The 26155-nt window shown below is 31.1% G+C and overlaps 3 protein-coding genes across 4 annotated transcripts in view; 2 read left to right on the forward strand and 1 right to left on the reverse strand.

The window, feature by feature from the left end:
- Nucleotides 1-1902: 1902 nt before the first annotated feature.
- LOC111622861 (protein transport protein Sec24C-like) overlaps nt 1903-26155 on the forward strand; it is a 161097-nt gene continuing 136844 nt past the window's right edge. The window contains 1 exon segment of the mRNA XM_023365297.1: nt 1903-2111. Coding sequence (XP_023221065.1) covers nt 2096-2111 — 16 coding nt within the window. The 5' untranslated portion in view covers nt 1903-2095.
- Nucleotides 12526-14251, forward strand: LOC111622858. The gene is made up of 2 exons (XM_023365294.1): nt 12526-12790; nt 12994-14251. The coding sequence occupies exons 1-2, from the start codon at nt 12541-12543 to the stop codon at nt 14208-14210; spliced, it is 1467 nt and encodes a 488-aa protein (XP_023221062.1). The 5' UTR covers nt 12526-12540; the 3' UTR covers nt 14211-14251.
- LOC111622859 lies at nt 14266-16290 on the reverse strand. 2 transcript variants are annotated; one of them, XM_023365295.1, is made up of 3 exons: nt 15994-16290; nt 15450-15668; nt 14266-15375 (listed from the first exon to the last, which is right to left on the reverse strand). In XM_023365295.1, coding segments are annotated over exons 2-3 (921 nt in total). In that variant the 5' UTR covers nt 15452-15668; nt 15994-16290; the 3' UTR covers nt 14266-14456. The 2 variants fall into 2 exon arrangements, with proteins under 2 accessions (XP_023221063.1, XP_023221064.1); XM_023365296.1 differs by lacking the exon at nt 15994-16290 and having other exon boundaries at nt 15450-15717.

The raw sequence follows: 26155 nt of genomic DNA on the forward strand, positions 1-26155 counted from the left end.
GCTCTAGAATTTATTTTCCTTAAATTTACGATTTACGTATCCGTTTGTCATAAAAATTTGTCTTTCCACTTTTTTCCCGAGACAACAAATATTCGAGTACAAAGTAACTCAGATATGTGTTTTAAGATTTCAATATTTAAGAAACTGATGTCTGGAGTGCTGTTTTTCAAACCTTCTATAGTATTATAGACTTCTAAGGCTGTTGTGTTTTCCAAAAAGAAAGTATTAAAAATACAGTAGAGCATCGTTTATCCGAAGGTCGGTTATCCGAAACGTCGGTTATCCGAAGGAATTCCAGTCGACAAATTTAAATTTTCGCCAGTGCTGTGGCGCTGTAATCTTTGGCTATGTCTTCGGCTACTCAAATATTTTACGTTTTTGATACTAAATTAACTTCTGAAGTATAATTTTTTATTGTTTTTATATTTTTCAATATATTTATTTTGTTTGTACAAAATAAAAAAATAATTTCTAACGATACAATAGTCTTCGTTAGGCTTAACATCGACGAAAATTCGACGCGAAGCGACACGCAACGGAGAAAAATTTCTACACGGGATAGGTTAATATATTTTTTCGTAGATAATCGGTTATCGGAAATATCGATTTACCGAACAACCCCAGTCCCCAATTGATTCGGATAAACGACGTTCTACTGTAATACAAAAAGCAAAAATTTCGAGTAAGAGATTGAAGATTCAGCAGGAAAATCTTGAGATTAAAAGAATTTAAGAACGAAAGTCTACATATTCTGTAGAATAACTTGTATAATATACTGTATAATTTTAAATATTTCGATAAAAATAATGAACAATAGCCATCTTTTAAAGCTATAATATAAACATTGACTATTAGACAAAAGACAAATTTTACGTTCAATAAACGAATAGTAATCAAAATACGTTTTCTGTTCAAACGAACAGTAGCAAATTTCGTTCGTAATAAATTAATTTTGACTGTGGTGAATTTACACCACAGTCAGAATTAGCTTCTCGACGTCACGAAGTAGCGACGTCTCGTGGTAAAAAACAGAACTACGGCTACGGAATCGTTCCGTAATTAGACGCCAGTCAAAAATGACGACCAGACTTTCGGTTTTCTCCGCAGTTGGCGCTACAGTCTTACTCCATCTTCCCGAATCGTAAATATTATTCGCCATTTATTTCGGGATATTTACTGGATAACAGCGGATTTATAAAGCATCAAATGATATTGTAAATTATGGAATTTGGTCCACCGTTTCAAAAATCATATAACATTATTCGAAATTCATAAATATTTATAAATTCATATTTTAATATTAAAGACAAATTTCGGTAGATGTCGCTTTGGCGGAAAACCACGGTAGTCACGTGTCGTTTTATTCCCGCTTTTCGATATTTTTAAGTTTTTATTTTTCAAAATTCGTTTAATTGGCCGGAGATTATTTTGGAATAAACCGAAAAAGAAACCGGGGAAGGAAATGACGCGTGGCGAAACGAAGAATATCAATAGTAAAATTTACGAGAAGAGAGCGGAATATCGGCCGGAGAAGCGGTGGTTCGTCGTTCATCTAAAACGAACGGTACTATTTATAATATTATAGAAAAAAACAATAATTTGTCAAGAAATGCAATGCCGAGAACGTCAACCCAGTGACACGTTTTCTCGCGAGTAAACAAAAAAGAACCGACCAATCGAGTTAGCCTATCTGTCGGTGGTGACGTCAGAATGTCAACGTGGACGTGGCGTACGGTTAAAAAGAAGAGACCTGTCTCGTGTCTGTTAACTTTTCAAAGAAATACGAGTAAAGTAGGTAAACGCAGCGCAGGAATCTATAAATTGGTACGATTGATTCTTAAATTATTCCTTTCAAATGTTTACGTAATTTAAAAAAAATTGAATATTCAACCGTATTTTTGTGTAAATTGCCGGAATAATTAATTAATGCGCTCCCGCAAGACTCCCGTCGGATGATTTTTTCTGATTTTGATCCGTCTCCGTCGATCGAACAGCTGGAATGAATTTTTGATAACTTTTTCCCGAGCGTTCGACTCCGCAATCTTTTCCATGTTTACATTTTTTGATTAACTTGAAATTTTCCAGCTTTTATCCGATGCGAACGAACACTCGTAAGTTCTAGTTGTGTAAGGAAATGATCCGTAATTGTACGCATTAACAATATGGGAAACAAACGGCGTGTATAAATGAACGCGCGCGACACGTATGTAGGACACGAGTTCGGAAATAAATAAATCTATCAAATATCAAACGATAAAGACGTTGAAAACGTCGAATGAAGAATTAATCGCTTATTTTTTGTGTGGATATAAGTGAAAAACTATTTCGTAAATATTACTCGCGAGTTCTCTCTTTTGCAGTTTGAATACTCTGTCTTGGGCACGTTTATGTAATTTCGTACCAACGTATCGATTACGTACCGAATGCCTTATTTTTATTAAAACAAACAATTAGAATCGTTAATTTTGTATAATTATGTCGTATAGTTTTGCTTTGTCGTTTCGCCTAATAAAAAAAACAATATTCATTTTATAAAGTAAAATTTAGCCAGAATTTTTATTATAAAAGTCGTCGAGTTATTTTTGAGTGTAAAGTAAACGACAAAAAGTGATATTTTATAACAAAGTAAAAAGTATATTAAAAAGAACGACTCGGTTTTGTTTCTCGTACGTCGAGCGTTGTCGATTCTTCGTTTTTCCGATGGTAATTTATTCCAATAAATTCTTGTTAATGTGAAAAACTGAAAAATATATTTGTAATATTCTTATATTATGGTTGACGATAAACCGAAACAAAGCTTTAAATACGATGTAAAAATCTTATTTGTCGTTTTAATCTATTGTCGACTGCGGTCGTTTCGCCGTCGCCGTTAATTTTTCTTTTAATTTTCTAAGATTTTGTTTAAACTAATTTCTTACCGAACCGTCGAAAGGCTGCCTTCCGTCGCCGGAGACTTTTGACGGAACGGACGCCGACGTTTTCGACCCGGTGCCGCGGGCCGTCTTCGGGTGCGACCGAATTCGAACGCCTTTTCGAAACGGAACGTTTTGACCGATTCGGTCGTGCCGGGCCGAAAACGTTGGCGTTTGTTTTGTTAAACGTTTCCCGGAGACGGAAGGTGGCGGTTTTTGATAGTTCGGTAAGTAACTTATAAAAAGTTGTTTGATTAGTGATTTCTGATAATTTCTTACTTAATTAAAATTTATTTTTAATAATCTCTTAACTGCCGGAGGAAAGCTTTTATTGCTATACAATAATATTTTGTCTTTTCGTTCGTGATTTTAGTTTTCAGAAAGAATACAGAACCTTTGTTTACTTGAATTTGAATTACAATTTTGTTTTGTTATTGTGTTTGACATAAATCAATTTGCATTAAATTTAAATTCTCATTTATATCTGAACTTGATTTGTTCTTGTTAAGTTCTATTGGTTAAGATCTGTTTTCTACTCTTGATAGATCTTTTGGTATTTCCAAAGTCATACTAAGCAATGGAATTCTATGCAGTTTTTTTATTTTGTACATTGTGTAATTTTCATTTTCCTGAAATTTACTGAATATAATTATTTTCTCTGATATGTAAGTATTATATGCTTAAAATAGGCTTTTCAGTTGCTTGTTGTCTAAATGTCCAACTCAAATATTCTCTTGAATTGACATTTGAGTTTGACATTATGTAAGAATTATCAGTTTGTTTTTATGCATCATTGTAAATAACTTTCTCCAAATCTATAATTCGATGGTGTCAAATTTCTTTCCTTTGTTCTTTCTTCTTTGCTTTGGTTTTTAGGAGTGCATATTGCTGCTGAAGAAATCCAATATCTCGAGAATCCCCAATTTTTTATTTCTTTATTGTCATTATCCTTTTTTTATATAAATTTACCAATTGTCTTTCTTTCGATTGTGTTTCTCTAGTATCTGTAGGCAGAGAAACGTGGTGTACTGGAAACTAAGAAAGTGATTTTTTGTAACAAAAATGTAATTTAAAAGTAGATTTTTCTTTTTCATTTTTACCTTTATGATAATTCTTCTAAATCTTGGCTCTCTATTAAGAGTAGTATCATCTGTAAATCTTAAGACTTTTCATCTTGTTGGTGAATATCAGATGTTTGTATTGCTATTCCCATTCAATTGACATAAACACCATATGTACTTACTCCAGCAGCATTTAAAGGAAATTACAAATGATTTCGGTAGCATTAAAATGCCTTCCTGAGGTAAGTCATTTCGTGGTATTATTATATTATTTTAGTGTATTTATCATATGTAAACCTTATAATATTTTTTGTTGTTTAATTTATATTGTAAATTTAAAATTGTACCACATTCTGTTTGGAACGTTTCTCCATTTTTGAATACAATCTTTATTCTATTTGTGAATGACTTTTTACCTCAGGAAGGCATCTTAATTCTGCCAAAAACATTTGTAATTTCCGTTAAATGCTGCTGGAGTAAATACGTATCGTGTTTGTTTGTGTCGGTTGTCAACTGTTCTAGCTTATTGGTAAATTAGATATTCCCATTCGAAAGGGGATTCTATTAAACTTTGTAAACGTAAAAATTCGATTTAGTGGTAAGAAACGGAGTGAACACCAATAAAATCTTGCAAGAATTTTAATAAACCTGATGATGGCTGTTAAATGTAGTTGAAAATGTTAGTTGTTTATTAAAATTCTTGTTGTTGAGTCTGTTGATTCTGTTAAATAAACTGGATCAAACAAACAAAGGAAAAGTATTGTCTCTGTACCCATCGTCTCTGTTAATTTGATCCAATATGTTCCTGAATTCACTTCTTACAACAATTACATTTTTAAAATTTATTTCAAGAATATAGCATTTGATACACCCATGAACATGTTCCACATTGTTGTGCCATAATGGAAAAACTTTAGTGAAGTTAACAAAAAAGATTTTCATCTTATTCTAATCTATATAAATTAAAAAGATGAAACAATTATCATCCTATTTAATTACTTAAATTTTTACACTAAACACTGAAAGTTGTATTTTTTTGCAATCATTTTAAATTTATAATGATTTTTGAAGTATTTTCCAATGAATCTTAAATTTACATTATTTTTAAAATAAATCTTAAAAGGATTATTACTTTTTAAGCTGAAAAATTTGGCACATATATCAAGAAGTCACTTACTGGGTTCAAGATAAATGTTTTCAGAATTCATTGATGGTATTAGATTCAAATACTCATTTAAAAGTATTAATTTAGAGTGAAGCTCAAACTTGCAATTCTAGCAAACTGGATAAGCATATTAACAGTTATGTCATCTAGATCTGAAACTATTTTTCTAGAAAGTTCTAAATTATTTAATTTTAATTCATAGATGCCACAAATCTTGTATGAAATTTATCTTTTTAATGAAAAATTATTTCAAATTTAAAATTATAGTCTTAAACCAAAAAACTGCTGGATTATTTTATTTAATGTATTAAAAGTATGATTTGTGTTTATCATGTACTGTAATGTACAGTATGTCAAAGAGAATAGTTTATAAAATTGTAAAGATAATGCTGTCAATTAAAGGCCCACGTCAGTTTTATTTCAGTATTCAGTTAGTATGTACAGTACAAAATATGAATTGAGTTAAATCAATATTGTCGGCTTCAGTTAAGTGACATCAAATAAATTAGCAGAAAATTAGCAGTGTGAATAATAAAAACTCAATGATTATTGTAGATGAAACTGAAAACACACAAATTAATTTCATTATTATTATTATTTAAATTTTTATTTTGATGATTAATATATTGATANTAAAAAATAACGCAATATATTCGTTTAATATAATAATATGAATGCAAATTTGTAAGAATTCTTCACTATCTCTTAAGTAATCCTGTTAAATCCGAAACGTTATAATTCAATAATGCTTATTAGAAGATTTAATTTTAATTAAATTAACAATATCTCGGAATTTATAATAAAATTAGCAATTATATAAATAATACTTTATGTTATATGCTAAGATTTTAATGCATTAATTTAAAGAATGCGCTATGTTTAATATCGATTATGTTCTTTAAAGAATATATGCCTCTCTCTCTCTCTCTCTCAAAGTTATCATCTTTATGTCTTTAGGCATTTTATGGGTAATGAAACTATGTCCATAAATACCATATTATCCACTTTTATTATTAAAATTTACGGCAAATATTTCTGCATTTATCATCATTCAAACTAACTTAAAATTTTCTAAAATCTTTATAAAACTTAAGACACTTCATTACTAAAATAAGATATTTCTTACCAAAATGAATTATATTTTTGATCAATATTTAAAGTTTTAGTGTATTTTTTAAGCATTTTTACGCTCGAAAAACTTTTTAAAATCTAATTTCTCTAAAAGATATTTTAAAGAAAAATTTCAAAATGGAGATAAATCGATAGAAAAATACAATTAAAAATGCTTACAAATTATTGTTTCTTAAATAATTTATTTATTTTTAATGGTGTAAGATGTATAATGATAACTTTTTATTAAGAATTAGTAATAACCTAGAAGTTTCTTGCGGATTTTTTATTGTTTTTTTAACATGTAATCATCAAATTTTTAATATCTAATTTTTACATCTTATCCTGAAGAGCCTATGATGGTTCCCTTGAGGATTTATATCAGATGAAGCAGCTGGGCAAGAAATAACCTTTATGTATCCCCAGAAATCATGATAATATCCTATGTGAGAAGCAAGAAGCTATCTTTTTGTGGCTCAGACCATGAAGATAAGCAATAGATATAGAAAATATTTTGTAAAAAAGAATATAAAATTTCTTGTTTTATTGAAATTTTAATAGTAAAAATATTGTTAAACATTTTTTTTGTGATGTAACTTCACATATTTTAACATTGATAAAGTAAAAATATGGAATTTGAATAAAGTTAAAAGTAAATTATTACTAAAAACATCTCAGTAGAAAATAGTTTACTGGGATTGGTTTTTTGAAGATTAAAAGAATGTTTAATTAAAAAGTTTTAGAAATAAAAGGAAAGAATGAAATGGTACATTGATATAAGAATGGAGAGGAAAGACTTCTAAACTTAGTGATAGAATCAAAGACATGATAGCAGAAAGAGGAAAATGAGCAATTATTTATTGTGACATTGTCATAATGCTGGGCTGTAATTTTAAATCATATTTTTTAATTTAAAATATATGCTTTCCACCTCAAATTAGCAGTGGCTTGCCTTTGTACTATACGTCATACTTTTCCTTTAACAATAGAGTTGTGCTGGTTGTCTATTCACTCCTTTCAGGAGAAAAGTTTTGAATTGAAATAATGTGACTTCTGACTTTGGAAGTTTGTATATAGTTAAATCAGGGCCACAAGCCCCTAAGGTTTTTATATCTCATATTTCATCTATCTCCTTGAGATTAAGGAAGGACAGACAGATGACATTGGGATGATTGGTCTACAGATTTTTCCAATTGCAGCCCAATGAGTAGACAGTACAAGATGCTGAAGAGTGTTCAGAATATGGCTTAAATGATGATGAGTAAAGAGGAGGTTTTCATGAAAAATTGAAATAACTACAATATTTAGTTGAGAATCACAATAGTATGGAAATTCTGATTTATATAATTCTGGGGTTTAAAAAGAAAATCAGTAAAGGTGATTTAATTTACAAAATCATCAAAAAGATATACCATATTTACTTGCATATAAGACAAGGTTTTTATTCATTTTTCACTGTTTCAAAAACCTAGATCATCCTATATGCACGAGTGAAAGATTCTTTGTGTTTTTGTAATAATTTTTGTGAACAGTGTATTCACATTTTTTACCAGATGCTCATCCTCTGGTGTTAAAAATCAAAACTATGTTATCTGGGTCGTTTAAATCGTTCTTGTGTATTGTCAGGAAGGAGTAAAGATGGATAGCAATAGGAAAATCAAAGCTTTTGAATTGAATTTCAAATTGAAATTCCAAAATTACACAGGAGCCCGATATAAGTTTTAATCCATTCCCACATGAAAATACGGGAACGGATTAAAAATGATTCGGATATCAGAATTCAGGGAAACTCATAAGTGTGGATTCAACTGTTAAGAATTGGCAAAAAAAGGTTCCCGATTGTCCAGCTTTACGTGAACAAATTATGTTGTCAATTTTAAAAAATTTTTCCTTAGTTTAAAATGCCAGTAATTTTTGCAGAACAATGTGTGCATTTATGTGCATTTGATAATATTAAACAAAATAAAATTAAAATTGTATTAATAAATCTAATTTTCTTTATTTTGATCTTTAAAATCACACCTTGTCCTGTAGGCTATGAGAGATTGTCTTATATGCAAGTAAATATAGTAAATTTAAATTCTATTAAATATTATCAATTACAATTAACTATTTTAGAAGTTTTAGCTGTTTCTTAAAAATTATCTTAAATTAAAATTTCAGTAAAAATGATTCTGTTAAGATATGAGTTTATATGTAAATCATGTTGCTTATCAAAATTTAAGACAAACCTAAATTTTCAACTAGTTCATAACTGTTAGGATTGTCTATGATGTGATATGTGGTAAAGATGTACTGTATAATAAATTAATTTTATTTAAAAAATAAGCAAATGATTATTGATAAATATTACAATAACAAAGTAAACTACTTGACTATATTAAGCAACACATTTTTTAAAGGTGAGCACAATTAGATAAAGAGAATTGCACAATATTTTTAAAACACTTAAAAATATTATGGTTTTAAGTTGCTAGGTAATTGCCAGGAGGATTTATTGGACCTTGTTTAGTAGTAGAATGAGGTGATTTAAGTTTTCAAACTTGTTTTCCATTCTCAAAGAAGTTTAACTGTGCAGAATTTTAATGTAATTTCATATAGAAAGCTATATTTCTGAAGATAAGCGTTTAAGTGTTAGTTTTATTGGCTTTACATAATTTTGTCATTTAAAAGGTTTACAGAAAGGTCCTCTGACTATTGGGAATCTTAGGAAGATGATTTTGTATTTTTAGAAGACTGGAACTTTTGCTGTGAAACTGGGATAGAATTACAAACTGATTGGACAGATGAAAACTAAAGATGTTGCTACTGAAGTAGTGGAGCATGGAATGGAGAATTCTCATGGCAGTAGTAGTGCACATGCAATATCACAGCAATCAGACATAACCTATACAACTGTGTAGAAAGTTCTGCAAAAAAAATCTTAATTTTTCATCCATATAAGATGGCAATTAATATAATCAAGAGTTGGTTCCTGTTGATAATGATAATCAGAAAACATTTGCATAGCATTTGTAGCTGTGATGACAGTTGATAAATAACCTTAGAAAATTCTGTGAAGTGATTAAGTTTAGTTTCATTTGCATGGCGATGTGAACACTTACAATTGCTGTATTTGGTCTGACAGGAATCTGCAAATTTGGTGATAAATCTCATTGCACTCGCCAAATGGTATAAGTGTGATTTCACAGCATCCTTTATTATGGTTCTTATTTTTTAAAGAAAACTCTATATCTAACCAGTGACATATATTGGCTGGAATGTGTAAACTGTAATGCAACATGTTTTGTACAAATGATTAACCAATCATTTCTGATGTCATGGCTGCCATAATCATCAGATCTGAACACCTATGACTTTTTGTTATGTTGCTATCTAAAAAGCCTTGTTTATCAAGGCAATGTTCCCAATCTAACTTCTTAAAAAGATAGATCCAAATAGTATAACTCCACACAGGTTGGTTACATTCTGCCATTGAGAGTATTTTGCAGCAAATGCAGATTTTAGAGCATGAAGATGGGAGCACATAGAACCATAGCTTGCAGTCAAGCAACAAAGTGCAATAATTTTATTTTGATTACAAATGTGTAATGTGGAACTGATGATTGATTGTATTCAGAAATTTGCTAGAAAGCATATATAATATTCACATAAGGTGACAACAGTGCCAAATTCTGCCCTAGTAGATGAATTTTGAATTTTTTCCTGTAAATTGAAAAACTGTGTATTTAAAGACAGTGTGTATTGTAGATTTGCTCAATAGTTTTATTTACAGCAGTGTTTTTCAACCTTTTTGAATACGTGACCCCTTTACAAGTTAAAAAATTCTGGCGACCCCCCACGGCCATATTAAAAAACTATATCAGTGATTTTAAAAACTACGTATTTAATTTTCTTTCTGTTGAGATTTAAATATCAATAAAAAAACTAATTGTACTGTAAAATAAACAGGCACAGCCTCTCACTGAAATTGTAGTTTTTTATTGTAGTGTAGGACCTAAAAACACTTGTCTTTTTCTTTTACCCGCGACCCCCCGTGTACAGCTTTGCGACCCACAGGTTGAAAAACACTGTTTTACAGAGAGCTCTGGACACCTACACTTTAATTATAATAACTATTGATTCGAACGTCATTAACCTGATGATGGCCCATGGAATGGGTTGAAAATGTTTGTTCAGCAGAATAAATAAGCTTTCTCGGTATTAAGGTTTGTTGACTTTATAAAATTATAATAACTTTGTAATGTCTGTATTAAAACAATTATCTGGAGCAGAACTAACTGTTTCAAAGAAAGATAATTTTACTATATAATTCTCTAAAATATTCACATACTGTGTTTTCTCAATTCTAATGTGCACTTTTATTATTATCCCATAAGTACCTGACCTAACAAAGAAGGCACAAAAAATTTGAAAAAACATATCGTTTTCAACATAGTCTCGTTTTAGCTTGATACACTTTTCCCAGCGATGTTCAATAGCTTCGATACCCTGTTTATAGTGAGAACTGTCGAGCTTTTCAAAATAGCCATCAGCCGCAGGTTCTAACTCTTCATTGTTGGCAAATCTTTTACCACCGAGCCATTTTTTTCAAGTTTGGAAAGAGAAAATAATCTGAGGGGACTAAATCTGGCGAATAGGGTGTGTGAGGAATCAATTTGAACCTTAACTCATTGACTTTAGCCATTGAAATAACGGATCTGTGAACTGGTGCATTGTCTTGATGAAACAACATTTTCTTTTTCGCCAAATGTGGCCGTTTTTTTCTTAATTTCATCACTCAAGCGCTGCAATAAGTTTGAATAATACTCGCTGTTGATTGCTTCTCCTTTTTGAAGATAATCAATGAAAATTATCCCATGTGCATCCCAAAAAACTGATACCAAGACCTTGCCAGCAGATGGAAATGTCTTTGCCTTCTTTGGAGCTGATTCTCCCTTTTCAGTCCATTGTTTCGATTGTTCTTTCGTCTCAGGTGTGAAATGATGGACCCATGTTTCATCCATGCTTATGAATTGATTCAAAGACTCGGCTTTGTTGCTGCAAAACATTGCCAAACACTCGATTGAAGCATCCTCACAATGCTGTTTTTGTTCTGTTGTGAGCAAACTCAGCACCCATCTTGTGCACAGCTTTCTCATGTCCAAATTTTCTGTGAAAATGCGATGTACAGTACTTTTTTTGAAATGCCTACCATGTCTGCTAGCTCTCACACTTTGAGTCAACAGTCATCCAATACCATTTTGTGGATTTTTTTCACCATTTCTGGCATGGTCACCTCACTTGGTCGACCACTGCGATGTTCGTCTTGGCAGTTCATCAGCCTCATTTAAACACTGCCATCCAATATTTTATTGTTGTAAACAAGGGAGTAGATTCACCCAGAGTAGAATCTAGAATAATTTACATCAACTAAACAATCTATTGATTCATTAAAAACGTTTCTAAAACAGGTTTGTTCCTACTTAACATACCTTCCATCTTTATGAAAGTAAATGATAAACATGTAAAACACATATAAAAGCTACAACTATACTCTAAAATATGTTATCTCCTAAATAGTACAGCATCTGAATATTTCTTAAACAATAACTGGAAGGATCATCTCATAGTTACTTGAGTGTAACAAATATTAAATACATTTATTCTTACAAAAATACAATTGTTTACAAAAATACAAGCTTTAATATTGGTTGGACTGAAACCTTTCAAATGAAGGTATTGTATCACATAACGATGACCAATTTTTTTCCATGTTTACAAATTCACTGAGACTGTTCACTATTGATGGCTATCAAACAAATACTAAACAAGGTAGTGTCTTCAAACTTCAAACTTAAGCTTTATAAGGTTGATGCTTTTGAACACAATAATTTTTTAATTAAAAAAAACTACCGCCATATATATGTCAGGTTGGGTACTTCTGGGACAACCCTCGTATTTTTACTGTGTATCATTCTTGGATTGTGTCCAGTATCAATCTCACAGGTGGGTCCAAGAGACAAGCCTGTGAAACCAGTATGGAAACCTTAAACAGTTTGTAGAAATTTTCTCAAAATATGACAAGTTGCCAAAATGGTAGTTTTTTTTGTAAAGATTTAAATAAAAATTTTATTAAATATCTATTGTCTTCAGGCTTTTATGTAACAAATGGGAGGATAACACCTGTGACAGAGGTAACTATTGTTATGGTATTCGTGTTTTTCACCGGATTTTTGCTCTCTGGTGTTTAAAAACAGAACTACTCTATCTGGGTTGTTTGAATGTTCTTCGTATATTGTCAACAGTAAAGATGAATAGTAAAAGTAAAGCTTTCTGTTGTGTTCCAAATTGTAATTCCAAAGCCGTACGCGATCCCGATATAAGTTTTCATGTATTCCCACATGAAAAACAGATGATTTTTCGTAAATCAGAATTCGGAGAATCTCAGAAATGTAACCGACGGAAAGAGTGGATTCGACTGCTAAGAATTGGCAAAAAAGTTACGAAGTATATGGTAGTATGTTCGAAACATTTTACTCCTGAAGATTATATTTTGTCATGTAAGTATGCTATCGTGTTTTTATAAATATGTTTAGATTATTGTAATTCGATAGTATTAAAAAATCAAACTGAAAAAGATTGCATAGAGTCTAAATATAAAGTAATTTAGTATTTGTATTCATTTTTAACCTATACTATAGGATTATCTTCAATAAAATGTAATTCTATTCAAATTGTGAAATAATTCTTATTTATACTTTAGCATATGCATGTAAAAGAAGACATTTAAAGAAAACTGCCGTACCAAGTTTACTTTTACCAGAGAGCAGTATTTGTACAAAAACATGTTCTAAAAGAATTAAAAGAAATAAGTTTTCAGAAAAAACGTATCAGACAGAAGAAACTTCCCATGCAATTGAGTCAGAAATCAGTGATAGAGAACAAATAGAAGAAACTTCCCATGCAATTGAGTCTGAAATTAATGATAGAGAAGCTGCTGAAACACTTTTAATGTTATGCAATTCTAATTATGATAAAAATTTAAAATGTCACAGATCAGTTGGCATACAAATATCCACTGCAGAATTTTTGGTAAATATACGTAATTTCATTAAGACAGAATCCCAACTAAATTCCATTACTGGTATACCAACTTTTGAACTATTTAATGCTATTGTTAAACTTTTTAGTGATGTATGTAAAACAAAACAAATCAGTAATACTAATTTTTCTTTTGAAGATAAACTTTTTATGGTCCTAATCAAAATGAAATTAAATATTTCTTTTTCTGTTATATCTATATTTTTTCATTGTTCTGTACCAACTGCAAGTAGAATATTTTACCCAAGTGTGAAAATTCTTGCTTCCGTACTTAAGTGTGCAATTGTTTGGCCATCAAAAACAAATATTTTAGAAAATATGCCTAAATGTTTCGACAAGTTTCGTAATGTAAGAGTAATTTTGGACTGCTCAGAAATTACAGTGCAGAGACCAAAGTGTTTAAAGTGTCGAATACGTTGCTACTCACACTATAAAGGTGACACAACTATAAAATTTTTAATAGGTGTTTCACCAGGTGGAATTGCAACATTTTTAAGTAGTGCATATGGAGGCAGAACTTCTGATAAGGCAATCTTTGAACAGAGTGATATCTTAAATTTATTAACACCTTATAGTGACTCAGTGATGGTTGATAAAGGCTTTTTAATTGATAAACTTTGTTTAGAAAAAGGAATAGAAGTAATTCAACCACCATTTTTGAAAAAAAATAAACAACTAAATAAATGTGAAGCACTGAGAACAAAGGATATTGCATGTGCCAGAGTGCACGTTGAAAGATTTATTCAGCGAATTAAACAGTTTAAGATATTTTCAGCAAGACTTCCCTGGAAAATGACTTCTGTTATTGATGAACTTTTAATTATTGCAACAGCTGTAGGGAATCTTTCTTCTCCTATACTGTCAGATGACAAATTTTAATTCAAAATTACCATATTGTAAATAAAAATTATTTTAATAATTGTGTAATTGTTTATATTTTTAATACATTATCACACACAAGATTTTTACAGTTGTCATTTAATAAGATATTCATACACAAGATTTTTTTACAATTTTCATTTAATAAGATATTTACAAGATAATCTTTCAATTAGAACATCCATGTTAAACAAGCATTATGTATTAGAAAAGAAAAAACTTTTTAAATGTTTATATACTTTTAATCTACTCATTACTTTCATTAACTAAAAATGGAAGCATTTTATTAAAATATACTTCTTTTAATATTGAAATAAATTTATTTAAAAATTCATCATCTTTTTTTACTTCAAAAGAAATAAATGAATTATCAAATGATGAATATATAACAAAATCACACACTGGCAAATTAGTTATTAGTAACCCTAGCTGAACCTGACCATAATATTTATGTCTCTTTCTTAATTCAACATTTTCACCATTAATTGTAATAAATTTCAATGCATTCTTTTGAATTAAGGCTTGAATAGGTTCATTCCTTCCCTTTACTGGGCACTTTATTTCTAAAAGAGAAGTTGGAATATTTTGTTTTATTATTATTCCATCAGGAGTATATCCTAACCATGGCAAAGCTGGTGAAATAATCAGGCCAAATTCTACAATTCTCTTGCCAGAATGTGAAGAATACAATTCTCTTGCATCATTTTCATGCAAGAGGCCATATGCTGTATTTTCATTCCCCCCAAAAATATTGCGCTTTGCAAATTTTTCATTCCAATTCGGATTACAATTGAAATGGTATGTATAAAAATTATAGCATATACTGCCTGTAATTCTTTTGTTCCTCTCGTTCTTCCATAATATTTTATTTACTTTACTTTTCACACAAATTCTCTTACATTCTTCATTGGTGACCATAACTTTATTTTTATAATAACAAATCAAACTTTTTGGCAAATCTTCTAAACCAATATCTTTAAAAGTTAATATTAATTCTTTTTTTATAACACTTGTATAATACAATTTATTATAATTAAAAATTCCAATTGAACTAAAATTTTGAATGTGGGAGAAAATAGCATTGACATTGACATCATTATTCTGATTAACTCTGTTGATATCTCTCTTTATTTCTGATAATGATGCAAGGCTTTTCCGTCCTTTCCTATAATAATAATAATAATAAACTTAATATATTATACCAATCATTTCATATAATTTAAAACAGATAAAACTTACATATGTTTTGTTAGTGAAGAATTTGGTGTAACTTCTGTTAAAATGTTTAAGCATTTTTCGGGATCAATATTTAAAGCTAGTCTGCTAATATTAGATCCAGTATGGCAAAATTTCTTTATTGGTATTATTTCGTAATTAGAATGGACATTTTCTTTTAATCTGTTCCAAGAACATTCCAAGTCTGTCTTAGATAATTTCTCAAGTCCTTCTATGTTATTTCTAAAGATAATGATAATTCATTATTAATTAAGCAACTACCCAAACTTTTTTCATATATTAATTTCTATAATTAAATAAATTCATCATAATTTTAGTTATTTATTTATTGTTACAAAAATGAGGTAAAACAATAAAAAAGCAAGTGGAAAGAATGTAGTATAATAACTAAAACGTAAAGAATTACTAGATTAAGATATATTGAATCTAGAAGTAAATATAAACATTATTAAATCTTAAAAAAACCTAATTAATTAACCTTCAATACTAATTAGCTACTTATATTACACTAAAATACGTATCGTGTTGTAGAAAAAAACAAACTTACCTGTTAAGATAGAGTAATACTGCCAAGCAATGTTTGCATTTTCCCGATTGTCCAGCTTTACAGGAACAAGTTACGCTGTCAATTTTATATGATATGTCGATAAACTTTAAAATTCCAGTAATTTTGTGTGGGATAGAAGTCAATGCTGATGTTTGCAGACAAAGAGCACAAAAATGTACAGCACGATCTTGCTCGTTTTTCTCGACAATACCACATAAAATGACGTGTCCTGCTAGTAATACTTGTTCTCCTTCTATAAAATTTCTCGATGAACTGCTACAAGTAGCCTATTTCATTATATCAGATAGTAATATATAATTCATTTTACATTGACGACTAACAAACGACCCAGATAGAGTAGCCATTTTGTAAAAATACAGCACCCTCTATAGTTCATGAAAAACGTGAATAGACTTTAGGCCTATTCATTTTCCATAGGCATTTTACTTCTTGAGAGAGTTCAGTATATACAGCAGTGGCATGCCGTCATTAGAAGCGGTGGAAGTGCTGCTTCCCTTGTATTTTATAAAAAATAAATACATATTAATTTTAATTATATGAAAATAATTGCACAATATTTTATTATAACCGCATTATGTATCTTATTACAAATTTCTATACTACACGTGATAAAAAAAGAAATAAGATTGCTATTGTATATTCGAATATTAGTGGCAGAGTGGAATCTCTGTATTGTCAGATTCCAAAAAGCCAGATTTGCGCACGCACTTTACAGAGCACCAACCTCACCCAGTTTAGCTGGTGAAAGCCTACAACCTTAGGTTGATGCTACACACATAATGCTTCCAATTCTATCCGGGACTGGTTCTGGGCTGTTAGCCACCCGCCACTAGATATTTGGCCGATTACGTGAATAACAAGTAGATTTATAACTTAACCCAACCGATAAGAATATACTGGTATGTTTTTACGATAGTTCTGTATAGTTGATGGGAGTTAAAAAAATCCATTAAAATATTTGATATTTTTATTTCGCTCTCCAATTTTATATTACTCACGGATTTCAATGTTAAACCAGCGATACTACGATTTTGTATGTTCCATCTATAAGGGATGTAGAAAAAAAATGTGTACAATTCTTGTATAATGTTAAAAAATTAACCATTACTTCGACAGCGTCATTTACGACTAAATTTAATGAATGAGAGAGATGCACCAAGTACAGAAAAAACTCTAGAATTTATTTTCCTTAAATTTATGATTTATGTATCCGTTGTCATAAAAATTTGTTTTTCTGCTTTTTTCCCGAGACTACAAATATTCAAGTACAAAGTAACCGGTTTCGACTTATTTCTACTTAAGAAATAGTTAAATAATTATGCGATTAGGGAATTGGGGACATAAACAAAAGCTTAACTGAACCAATCTATAGCCGAGTACAGTGGGGACGGATTTCTTCGAAATGCTGTATTAGATGTAATAAAGGCAGAAATTTTTCCAGTTCAACGAGAGTGACCAAAAAGTTGTAAATTTTGGAAATTTCCGTGGACAACACCTGGTCCTAAAACGAATTAGTTAGAAAACAAATGACTATTAAGTTTAACAGATTTAGATTTTTACAGCTATGGTGAGAAACGTTTAAAATCTACAACAGCCCTGTCGCATCCTTTGAGATATACTAATGATGCGACAAAAGAGGTATTTGACATTGACTGGTATTGGCACCCTGGGGATTTGGCAGTCCGCGTGTATGCATGCTCCGCAACCATCTTCGATTCCATCCATTAGCCACTCGTAGGGAGCTATTTGACTAAGTGCATTGTTTTAATATTTAAAAAGTAAAGAATATTTTATATTTTTATGTACATTTCTTTGCAAAGCTATATTTAATTATAATTTTCTTTAAAAGTATATTCATATAATTGAAGAATATTTTGTATGTACCAGTGTGGCTACATGCTCATTATTATTATTATTATTATTATTATTAGTCTGTATAGTTTTAGTTTAATTTAAATTCTAGAATTTTCCTTCTTTCTGATTTCTGTGTTCCTTTGTCTCGGACTTCGGAGAACTTGCCTCACCCCTAACCCATCAGGGGTAGCGTTAGAACAAAAGGAGAAAACGAGGCTGGAGGAGAAAAGGAAGAGTTTCTAGAAGTATTCTTAGGCCGGACTCGGAGAGAGACAGACGAGTGGTAGCAGACTCTTGAACGGAAAGTCGAGGAGCTCTGCAGAAGGAGGCCGTAAGAAGTGGATTGGTAGAAGAATCCGGTCGACGATTATAGAGAGAGAACCCCAAAACAGACCCGAGTTGTTTTAAGAGGAGAACAGACGAGAAAGAGAAGCCGAGACGAGGAACGGTGGACAACCAACTTGAAAATTGGGTACCCTTCTGTCCATTAATTCTTCTCATTTCCCCTTCTACTTTTTCTATTTTTAGTTTAAGTTAGGTTAAGGTTTACGCGTGCAAATAAATTGTCGGGAGATAGTTATCAAGAAATTAACTACCGGTCTATTGATATACCTGGTCACTCAAGATTGTGGAACCATTTGAAGGAGAACAGCGGGAATCCGAACCTATTCTGTATGTATATTTCAAATTCAGCGTGAAATTAAACTTGTTTAATTGGTAAAACGTGTATGTGTTTACCTGTCGGCATTATACATTTCACACCAGTACATCTACCACATATTTTATTTCACCAAGTAAGTTTTTATTATTTTATTTTTAATTGTAGCCCTTATATCGTGGCTAGCAATTCGGAATGTAATTGTGATATTAAAAATGCATTTAGAGAAGTCTATGGTTTTTACTGGCTTTATCAAATAAACGATACGAATGGACCCTAGACCATCACTGACGCGCAATTGACTGATTGCCCCTGGATGTCGGCTTCTTACAGAAACACAGCTTCTCTATCATCAAATGTCACAGCACGCCCCTGATATAAAGTATACATATTTTTTTGTTTTTTGTAGATTGTGTATTTGGTATAGTGATTTCAATAACATAGGTAGTTGTGCACTTTGTCAATTTGGATAATATTCAGTCTATTGTGATGGTTCATTTTATCTGTTATAATTGCTTTGTCAAAATATAGTTTGTGTGTTGTGTTCTCCAGGTTAGTTTGTGGATTATAGTTATAATATGGTGTTTTTTGAGGTGGCTAGTAAATATTTTTATATACTGATGAATTATTTTATCTGCCTGATTATGTCTGTATAAAATTCTTTCTGCCAAATAATTACAGCTTCCTGTAATATGCTATACAGTTGGCTGTTCCAGCATATATCATCCATGATATCTTTGATTATGTGTTTCATATACTTCCTTGTACTAATGACTTGGCTTTATGATTGCAATACAGGACTTTGTTTCCCCCAAAGAGATTCCATCTCTCAGCCAGTGGTTTGATGCTGCTTTATCAACATATGGCTATGCAAAATCAGTTGGGTGTCAACTATGCATTATTTTTTTCATGCTTGCTTGCTGTTTTGTGTTCACAGGATCATTTGTTTTTTTCATATTTTGAATGCCCCTCAGGTTATTAATGGTGTATAATTTGTCATCAGCCTGGATAATTGTATAGTGTAGTGATGATGATTGTTGTTTAGTATGGAAGATTTGTAGTAAGTCTATCTGTTTCTAATGGAGAATTTTAATGTCAATAAGACTTCTACCACCCTCCAAGGGTGGAGGAATTCCAGATTCTGCTAAAGAAAGGCTTACCACCCTCCAAGGGTGGAGGGTGGTAAGCCTTTCTTTAGCAGAATCTGGATGGTGCAATCTATACTTAGTGAGTTTTGTTCAGGTTTTACTGTTGAGGTCTTCAAGATCTGTGTTGTTTCACTGAACGATGCCAAACGAGTAGATGAATGGTGGAATAACATAAGTGTTGATGGCTTTTATTAAGTTTTAAGTGTGTTTTTAGTACTGATTTTAGTCTGTTACAATATAGTTTAGTAAGTTCTATTTTTATTTTTTGTGTTCAATTAGTTTGGCATGGTGAAACTCCAGATAGTTATAGTTTTCTCCTCCTTTCATAATTGTTATATAATCTCTGCTATTAAGTTTGAAGGGATCATCATCATCATCATCTTTTTCTATGTGCAATGTTTTACATTTATCTTGGCCAATTTCCAACTGGATATCCTGAGAAAATGTCTCTGTACAATCTTTAAGAGTTGGTTTAGTTTTGTGCATGAGGGAGCCTATATTTTAATATCATTTATGTAAAGATGATGTGTGAGTGTGTTATATATGTGTTATATTATACCCAATTTGTGTGTTATTAAGTGCAGTGGATAGGGGTTAATGGCTATGCAAAGCTAGAGTAGGCTAAGGAAGTCTTCATGGAAAATACCTTGTCTTACGGGGATTTGATCTGTTAAAGTTTTAGTGTTGCTAATAGATAAGTGTAACAGGGTTTTCCAATGCTGCAATATAGAAGTTAAAAATGTGTTTAATGTTGGATGTATCTTATACAAGCTTAAAGTATGGAGTAGCCAGGAGTGTGAAATATTGTCAAAAGCTTTAATCTATGTATCTTTGTAATCTATGTATGTGATACAAGGGTTTCTGTGGTATTGATGGACATGTCTTTGTATTACTGAGTCAATCGAGATTGCTCTTTACAGCCCATGTGGTATCAGCAACAACCCTTTTGCTGCTCTGATGTTATGTTCATGACATTATGTTTATCTATGTGTGCATAGATTTTGTTTGAAATGCAGAATGATATAATTTTGTACAATGTAGGGAGGTATGTGATGGGTCTGAAATTTTAAAAAGAAAGATTATAATATAAAGGCCTAAATCTGTTTGTTTAAGTGAATTCTCTGTAACTTCTGTTTTTTTTCCACTTCAGGTGAAATTTTGTTTTCCTGCTCTTTATGTTACAATAGATAGTATAAACTACTAAATTTGTAGAAATATTAGCAACTCTTCTTAAATATCTTAATCTCTACTCTCTTCAATTTTTCAATCTCTACTTTCTCATAAAAAGTATTTCATTATGCTTGATGGGGGAATTTCTAGTTTGTATATATATATATATATATATATATGTATATATTATGAATCTATTAATATAATATGAAGTATGTTTATTTATACTTCATGTTTTTCTCTTTATCATTTCTATACAATAAATTCCACTTTTATTGGGTATTTGTTTTTATTGTTTTATAAATTACACACAGTAAACATTTTTTCTCTTCATAATGTAGTTTTATGTACAGTAAAAGCCTGACAATCTGTACTTTTCAAATTAGCCAACTTCTCTGAATTCACTTTTTTTATTTTCTGTAGTGACAATAGCAATGCATGGCAAATTCTTTAATTAGTAATGTCTAGTTAAGCAAAATACTGTAGATTACAAAATACAAGTTTGTTCATTATGACTACTATAACAGGGATGCACAACCTTTTCTGAAGAAGGGCCAAATTAGGATTAAGTTTACTGACTGGGGGCCGGACCTCCAAGTGATTAATGCGATGGCTGAGATTGGATGCTGGCGGCAATCTTCTTGATGTCTAGCGTAATGGCAGATGTTGAAACAACCAGCAGATTTTCCAAATTCTCGTTGGTTAACCTGTTCCGTGTTTNTTAAATATTATCAATTACAATTAACTATTTTAGAAGTTTTAGCTGTTTCTTAAAAATTATCTTAAATTAAAATTTCAGTAAAAATGATTCTGTTAAGATATGAGTTTATATGTAAATCATGTTGCTTATCAAAATTTAAGACAAACCTAAATTTTCAACTAGTTCATAACTGTTAGGATTGTCTATGATGTGATATGTGGTAAAGATGTACTGTATAATAAATTAATTTTATTTAAAAAATAAGCAAATGATTATTGATAAATATTACAATAACAAAGTAAACTACTTGACTATATTAAGCAACACATTTTTTAAAGGTGAGCACAATTAGATAAAGAGAATTGCACAATATTTTTAAAACACTTAAAAATATTATGGTTTTAAGTTGCTAGGTAATTGCCAGGAGGATTTATTGGACCTTGTTTAGTAGTAGAATGAGGTGATTTAAGTTTTCAAACTTGTTTTCCATTCTCAAAGAAGTTTAACTGTGCAGAATTTTAATGTAATTTCATATAGAAAGCTATATTTCTGAAGATAAGCGTTTAAGTGTTAGTTTTATTGGCTTTACATAATTTTGTCATTTAAAAGGTTTACAGAAAGGTCCTCTGACTATTGGGAATCTTAGGAAGATGATTTTGTATTTTTAGAAGACTGGAACTTTTGCTGTGAAACTGGGATAGAATTACAAACTGATTGGACAGATGAAAACTAAAGATGTTGCTACTGAAGTAGTGGAGCATGGAATGGAGAATTCTCATGGCAGTAGTAGTGCACATGCAATATCACAGCAATCAGACATAACCTATACAACTGTGTAGAAAGTTCTGCAAAAAAAATCTTAATTTTTCATCCATATAAGATGGCAATTAATATAATCAAGAGTTGGTTCCTGTTGATAATGATAATCAGAAAACATTTGCATAGCATTTGTAGCTGTGATGACAGTTGATAAATAACCTTAGAAAATTCTGTGAAGTGATTAAGTTTAGTTTCATTTGCATGGCGATGTGAACACTTACAATTGCTGTATTTGGTCTGACAGGAATCTGCAAATTTGGTGATAAATCTCATTGCACTCGCCAAATGGTATAAGTGTGATTTCACAGCATCCTTTATTATGGTTCTTATTTTTTAAAGAAAACTCTATATCTAACCAGTGACATATATTGGCTGGAATGTGTAAACTGTAATGCAACATGTTTTGTACAAATGATTAACCAATCATTTCTGATGTCATGGCTGCCATAATCATCAGATCTGAACACCTATGACTTTTTGTTATGTTGCTATCTAAAAAGCCTTGTTTATCAAGGCAATGTTCCCAATCTAACTTCTTAAAAAGATAGATCCAAATAGTATAACTCCACACAGGTTGGTTACATTCTGCCATTGAGAGTATTTTGCAGCAAATGCAGATTTTAGAGCATGAAGATGGGAGCACATAGAACCATAGCTTGCAGTCAAGCAACAAAGTGCAATAATTTTATTTTGATTACAAATGTGTAATGTGGAACTGATGATTGATTGTATTCAGAAATTTGCTAGAAAGCATATATAATATTCACATAAGGTGACAACAGTGCCAAATTCTGCCCTAGTAGATGAATTTTGAATTTTTTCCTGTAAATTGAAAAACTGTGTATTTAAAGACAGTGTGTATTGTAGATTTGCTCAATAGTTTTATTTACAGCAGTGTTTTTCAACCTTTTTGAATACGTGACCCCTTTACAAGTTAAAAAATTCTGGCGACCCCCCACGGCCATATTAAAAAACTATATCAGTGATTTTAAAAACTACGTATTTAATTTTCTTTCTGTTGAGATTTAAATATCAATAAAAAAACTAATTGTACTGTAAAATAAACAGGCACAGCCTCTCACTGAAATTGTAGTTTTTTATTGTAGTGTAGGACCTAAAAACACTTGTCTTTTTCTTTTACCCGCGACCCCCCGTGTACAGCTTTGCGACCCACAGGTTGAAAAACACTGTTTTACAGAGAGCTCTGGACACCTACACTTTAATTATAATAACTATTGATTCGAACGTCATTAACCTGATGATGGCCCATGGAATGGGTTGAAAATGTTTGTTCAGCAGAATAAATAAGCTTTCTCGGTATTAAGGTTTGTTGACTTTATAAAATTATAATAACTTTGTAATGTCTGTATTAAAACAATTATCTGGAGCAGAACTAACTGTTTCAAAGAAAGATAATTTTACTATATAATTCTCTAAAATATTCACATACTGTGTTTTCTCAATTCTAATGTGCACTTTTATTATTATCCCATAAGTACCTGACCTAACAAAGAAGGCACAAAAAATTTGAAAAAACATATCGTTTTCAACATAGTCTCGTTTTAGCTTGATACACTTTTCCCAGCGATGTTCAATAGCTTCGATACCCTGTTTATAGTGAGAACTGTCGAGCTTTTCAAAATAGCCATCAGCCGCAGGTTCTAACTCTTCATTGTTGGCAAATCTTTTACCACCGAGCCATTTTTTTCAAGTTTGGAAAGAGAAAATAATCTGAGGGGACTAAATCTGGCGAATAGGGTGTGTGAGGAATCAATTTGAACCTTAACTCATTGACTTTAGCCATTGAAATAACGGATCTGTGAACTGGTGCATTGTCTTGATAAAACAACATTTTCTTTATCGCCAAATGTGGCCGTTTTTTTCTTAATTTCATCACTCAAGCGCTGCAATAAGTTTGAATAATACTCGCTGTTGATTGCTTCTCCTTTTTGAAGATAATCAATGAAAATTATCCCATGTGCATCCCAAAAAACTGATACCAAGACCTTGCCAGCAGATGGAAATGTCTTTGCCTTCTTTGGAGCTGATTCTCCCTTTTCAGTCCATTGTTTCGATTGTTCTTTCGTCTCAGGTGTGAAATGATGGACCCATGTTTCATCCATGCTTATGAATCGATGCAAAGACTCGGCTTTGTTGCTGCAAAACATTGCCAAACACTCGATTGAAGCATCCTCACAATGCTGTTTTTGTTCTGTTGTGAGCAAACTCAGCACCCATCTTGTGCACAGCTTTCTCATGTCCAAATTTTCTGTGAAAATGCGATGTACAGTACTTTTTTTGAAATGCCTACCATGTCTGCTAGCTCTCACACTTTGAGTCAACAGTCATCCAATACCATTTTGTGGATTTTTTTCACCATTTCTGGCATGGTCACCTCACTTGGTCGACCACTGCGATGTTCGTCTTGGCAGTTCATCAGCCTCATTTAAACACTGCCATCCAATATTTTATTGTTGTAAACAAGGGAGTAGATTCACCCAGAGTAGAATCTAGAATAATTTACATCAACTAAACAATCTATTGATTCATTAAAAACGTTTCTAAAACAGGTTTGTTCCTACTTAACATACCTTCCATCTTTATGAAAGTAAATGATAAACATGTAAAACACATATAAAAGCTACAACTATACTCTAAAATATGTTATCTCCTAAATAGTACAGCATCTGAATATTTCTTAAACAATAACTGGAAGGATCATCTCATAGTTACTTGAGTGTAACAAATATTAAATACATTTATTCTTACAAAAATACAATTGTTTACAAAAATACAAGCTTTAATATTGGTTGGACTGAAACCTTTCAAATGAAGGTATTGTATCACATAACGATGACCAATTTTTTTCCATGTTTACAAATTCACTGAGACTGTTCACTATTGATGGCTATCAAACAAATACTAAACAAGGTAGTGTCTTCAAACTTCAAACTTAAGCTTTATAAGGTTGATGCTTTTGAACACAATAATTTTTTAATTAAAAAAAACTACCGCCATATATATGTCAGGTTGGGTACTTCTGGGACAACCCTCGTATTTTTACTGTGTATCATTCTTGGATTGTGTCCAGTATCAATCTCACAGGTGGGTCCAAGAGACAAGCCTGTGAAACCAGTATGGAAACCTTAAACAGTTTGTAGAAATTTTCTCAAAATATGACAAGTTGCCAAAATGGTAGTTTTTTTTGTAAAGATTTAAATAAAAATTTTATTAAATATCTATTGTCTTCAGGCTTTTATGTAACAAATGGGAGGATAACACCTGTGACAGAGGTAACTATTGTTATGGTATTCGTGTTTTTCACCGGATTTTTGCTCTCTGGTGTTTAAAAACAGAACTACTCTATCTGGGTTGTTTGAATGTTCTTCGTATATTGTCAACAGTAAAGATGAATAGTAAAAGTAAAAGTAAAGCTTTCTGTTGTGTTCCAAATTGTAATTCCAAAGCCATACGCGATCCCGATATAAGTTTTCATGTATTCCCACATGAAAAACAGATGATTTTTCGTAAATCAGAATTCGGAGAATCTCAGAAATGTAACCGACGGAAAGAGTGGATTCGACTGCTAAGAATTGGCAAAAAAGTTACGAAGTATATGGTAGTATGTTCGAAACATTTTACTCCTGAAGATTATATTTTGTCATGTATGCTATCATGTTTTTATAAATATGTTTAGATTATTGTAATTCGATAGTATTAAAAAATCAAACTGAAAAAGATTGCATAGAGTCTAAGTATAAAGTAATTTAGTATTTGTATTCGTTTTTAACC

Source organism: Centruroides sculpturatus, unplaced genomic scaffold (assembly GCF_000671375.1).
Source record: "Centruroides sculpturatus isolate CEXI.00-Female unplaced genomic scaffold, Cexi_2.0 scaffold226, whole genome shotgun sequence".
In the NCBI taxonomy this organism is placed as follows: domain Eukaryota; kingdom Metazoa; phylum Arthropoda; class Arachnida; order Scorpiones; family Buthidae; genus Centruroides; species Centruroides sculpturatus.